The sequence below is a fragment of the Carlito syrichta genome, unplaced genomic scaffold (assembly GCF_000164805.1).
Source record: "Carlito syrichta isolate Samal-C Ts95f unplaced genomic scaffold, Tarsius_syrichta-2.0.1 Scaffold90623, whole genome shotgun sequence".
Lineage (NCBI taxonomy): Eukaryota > Metazoa > Chordata > Mammalia > Primates > Tarsiidae > Carlito > Carlito syrichta.
Window position 1 is genome coordinate 300,127 of NW_007034719.1, and position 4,415 is coordinate 304,541.

The following is a 4,415-nucleotide window of genomic DNA, read 5'->3' on the forward strand; positions in this document are numbered from 1 at the left end:
TTGAGTTGGAGTCTCACTCTGTCGCCCAGACTGGAGTGCAGTGGCCACTCCCGGCCACCGCACCCTCAACCTTCTGGGCTCCGGCGATCCTTCCGCCTCAGCCTTCCGAGTAGCCGGAATTACAGGCATGTGCTACCACGCCCGGCTGATTTTTTTTTTTTGATTTATTGTAGAGATGAGGTCTCGCTGCCCAGGCGGGTCTCGAACCTGCAGGCTCAGGCAATCCACTCACCTCAGCCTCCCAAAGGCGCGGGATTACAGGCTGAGCCACCGAGCCCGGCTAGCACTGGAGGATTTTTGAGCAGAGGAGTGCCACGATCCAACATAAGTTGTAAAAGAATGATTCTGGCTACTTTCTGTGCTCAGAGTAGGCTGTGAGGAAACAAAACTATAAACAGGAAAGCCAGTCGGGAGGCTGCTGCACTCATCGGCAGCAAGTGTTGGCGCTTCTTTCAGGGAGTTGCCACAGAGGTTGTAGCAGGCAGTGGCAAAGGATCGAGGGAGGGCTTCAGGTGGTGGACGCACAGCACCGTGAGTGAGTATGAGCACAGGAAGTTGAGGTTGGCCAGGGTTGTGTTTTTGCCAGGTGAGAGAGGAGTGGTTACGATTGACCGAGGAATTGGAGCCAGGTAGAGAGAACATCACAGAGGGAGGGGCAGTGAGAAGGTGGTGGGATAAGTACCTGGGGGTAGCACAGGGATGCGGGACAGGTAGGTGACAGCAGCAAGAGGAACCATCACGCCATTGTCCCATGATGTCAGGTTCAAACTGGTGGGTTTTGGAGAGGGAAGGGAGCAGCCTTCCGAGTCCGGTGGCACTAGTGCAGCACACCAAGCCTCTACAGAGGAGCGGCAGGGAAACTGCCCGAGCGTGTGGGTTCGTCTCAGCCTCAGCACTGTTGACGTGTCAGGCCTGGTGGGTCTTCGCTGTGGGGCTGTCCTGTGCATTGCAGGACGTGTAGCAGCGTCCCTGACCTCCACCCACTAGGTGCCAGCAGCAACCCCCAGTTCTGTCAGCCCGAAATGTTCTCAACTATGCCAGATGGTCTCGGGGGCGCAGAGACTCTCTAAAGGACAGGCTAAGAGCATGGAGCCTTGGGGTGACGATAGACCATGAATTCCAAAGAGCACGGTGGAAGTTTCCAGATGTCAGGCAACAGAGAGGGAGGGATAGGGACAGAATAGGGGCTAATCCTCCAGGAATCAAATGGCAGGAGATGGGGGTAAACTGAGGCAGAGATAGCTTGTAGCTGACATAAGCCAGGACAGGTGATCAGACTGGACTTCGTTTACAAGGGAGCTAACATTGCAGATGGTCTGTGCTGGGAAACATAGATACCCACCTCTTTTAGTTGGAAGCAGTGATGCTTTGAGAGGGCAGGCATGCGAATGACCAAATGTTGAAGGGGGGAAGTTGTGCTTTTTGTGATTTCTGCAAAGTGGCTGGTCTGCTGTGAAGAAGGGCTTATTTATAAGCTAAGGTGCTTTATATTCAATAAAGAATTCAGGACTGAAACAGATAGACTTTTCAGATTTTAATTCTGGTGCTGTCATTGGTTTTTTGAACCAGGATGCTGTGATAGTAGTGGAAAAACTAAATTAGCAGAGCAGGATTGATTCTTAATAAAATGAAAGTTCAATGTCAATGCATTTGCGACACAGAAACTCAGTGGATGATGTCATTTCTCACTGTCCTAGGATCAGTTTGTGTGTGGAGAAACAGTACCAGCACCTTCAACCAACAAGGAATTAGTTAAATGCTGAGGAAGCCTTCGGCGGTCTAAATCCTGAACAGCTGGGAAGGAGCCATGTGGAGACCTCAGGTGCAGAGTTCCTGGCTTCCACAGACACCAGCTGGTTTGCTGTTCTCTGGTAGAGTGGATTCTTTCCATCTGCTGCCAAGTTCATCTTCAAGAAGCAAGGCTAAGACATGACACGCCTGGATTTTGTGCTTAGCACTTTGAATTGGAAGCATTCTTAGTTATCCGTCTGAAGCTAAAGGATGATGATTTCAAGCCAGTGCTTTCTTGCTCTCGGTTTCCTCATTTTTGTATCTTAAACCTGATTGCTTCAGTAGCCGATAACAGCATCATCTACCTCAGGCATGGGGATCCCTTAAGAAAAAAAGAGACTATATTTTTGACTTGGCTATTAAGGTCGTTAAAATGAGCCCTTCCTTTGAAATTTGACCTCAGCTTTACTGGTCTAAATTTAAAACGAGTTGCCTCCGTCTCCTCAGTCTTACCCTTCTTAGGATGTTCATGTTCTGTTCAGCATGCCATTCCTGTCACGTGTCATGCTCAGAGTTTGGTCAGGGTGTTAAGAGAAAATACAGTGAGGCCACAGTTTCTCCAGAGCTGAAAGTTAGTGAATAAGAAAGAAAAGTCCAAAATGAAATGATCTGAGAATATGGAGCCCCCTCGTATTCTGCATAGTCCCTGAAAGTCAGGACAAGATGGAAAACAGCCCAAAGGGGTGCAAGTGGTAGCAGAGTGAGAAGAGCAAAACAGGCTGATGGAGGGAGATAGTTGACTGACCACCAGATCAGAGCAAACAGTATTTCTGGATGTGGGTTTTTGTTTTTTGATAAGGCTGACAAACTTGCATTCCAGATAGGGGTTCATGTCAAGTCCTGAGGCTGGTGGTAGTGCTTTCAGCATGTCACACTGCCATGCCCCTATAATGGGTGAAGTGTCTACGCAGAAAATGAGCTGAAATGGAGGCCGGTTCTGAACAGTAAGCCTGTGAGGGCACATCTTGTAAGCCTCTATAACGTGCAGCCAACGCAGACCAGCACTCATGCAGGGAAGCGCTGCCTGGAGGAGAAGCAGTGTCTGCAGGTGTGCTGCCTGACTTCCTCTGCTGCGGTGCCAAGAGGAGCAAGAAGTGAGGATCAAGTGCACGGGAAGTTTGGAGGTGCCCGTGTCTGTGAAATTAAAGAATGCACTAGCTGGTTGTTTGGGGATGGCTCCTGCAGTTAGAAAAATAGCTTGCTGCAATGCACATGTTCTGTTACTGAATGGATAATGCACTGCAGCACTCACTGGAGGTGTTTAGTCTACCTGCCAGCCGCGTGGCTGTGTGCCACCACCTGAATGAGGCGGTAATTCGCCAGATACTGTCCACCAAGAGTGCGTGGTACCGTCTGGCATCTTCTTGATGTGATGAGAAGTCTCAGTGCAGTCTGGGAGAGGGACCTCCCTGAAGTCATCCACAGAAGCTGACTGTCCCCAGCATGTGTTGGTGGCTTGGAGGGCTTGGTGACACATTAGCCTTTCTGCTGCTGCTGAGTTTCAAGCAAGAATACTCTTGACGTGAGTCAGTTATGTACACAGAAGAACAGGAAGAAAAGTTGCCAAGTTCAAACATCCCAGAGAAAGGAAGCATAGACAGCCCTGGCAACCAGTGATGGGCGGTAGTTGCAGTAATGGGAGTGATCTTGTTTCTACAGCAGCTGAGTCACTAAAGTTGTGAGCATAAAGAATGCATCAGAATCTAACCCTGTGTTAAGCAGAAAGTAAAACCAGAGCCAGGCATGAGCCAACACATCTATACCCAGCTACTCGGGAGGCCAGAGCAGGAGTTGGAGGCTGCAGTGAGCTGCGATCATGCCATCTGGTCTCAGGAGTGAGATCCTGTCTCTTAAAAAGAACAGGAGTCTTGCATATGACCTGGGTTGTGTGTGATGTGTGTGCCTTACTTCTTAGCCCAGGACATTTCCAGAGCACCAGGTTTTGTCTGTTGAGCTTGGCCATTTTGGCAAGGCCATGAGAGTCCACACCTGCAATTAGGGGCTGGACAAAGGGATTCCTCTGCTGTCAGCTCTCTAGTTTTAGGTGTGGTGGCCCATGGGAACTAAAATGGCAATTAGAACTTGAACTGTCTAAGTCATGAACTACAGAGAACCGGCTCCATTCCTCAATAACGTGATGTCACCATACTTTTGAGTTTAAAAAATATAAAGAGGACTCAGCAAATACTCTCATGTACATGTTCAGAAACATTTTTCTTGGAAAAAGTGCCCGATATTTTTGGTAACTGTACATAATAATTTATTACCAGCATAAATTCTATTGGTGTGCCGAATAAAGTCGTTCAGATCCATTTGTTTTCACGTACTTCATGTCAACATTTTGAATTTAAAAATTTTGTAGTTATGACTTTCTATGAGATAGAAATCTTTCTTAACCTGCTCTGGGACGTAATAGGTTTTCGGGATGGGTAGTGATTTCTTGAAGTGGTTTGAGGACCAGCTGTGGTCAGGACATAGTTTGAATCTTAGTTCCCCCACTGTGATCTTAGACAAGTCTCTGTTGATGTCCAGATCTGTGGAGTGTGGACCACATACCTCTCCATAGGGTTGCTATGTGAACCCATTCTTCAGCGAGTGTGTGTGTGGAATGCTTGCCCCGTGCT

At 48.3% G+C, this 4,415-nt stretch overlaps 1 protein-coding gene across 2 annotated transcripts in view; it reads left to right on the forward strand.

Moving 5' to 3' along the window:
• The window catches only part of DPH3 (diphthamide biosynthesis 3), a 6,444-nt gene extending 2,341 nt beyond the window's left edge, over positions 1 to 4,103 (forward strand). For both annotated transcript variants that reach the window (XM_008058915.2, XM_008058922.2), the window contains one exon: positions 1,698 to 4,103. In XM_008058915.2, the coding sequence (XP_008057106.1) occupies positions 1,698 to 1,763 (66 nt within the window). In that variant the 3' untranslated portion in view covers positions 1,764 to 4,103. The remainder of the gene's footprint in view (positions 1 to 1,697) is intronic.
• The last annotated feature ends 312 nt before the right edge of the window (positions 4,104 to 4,415 follow it).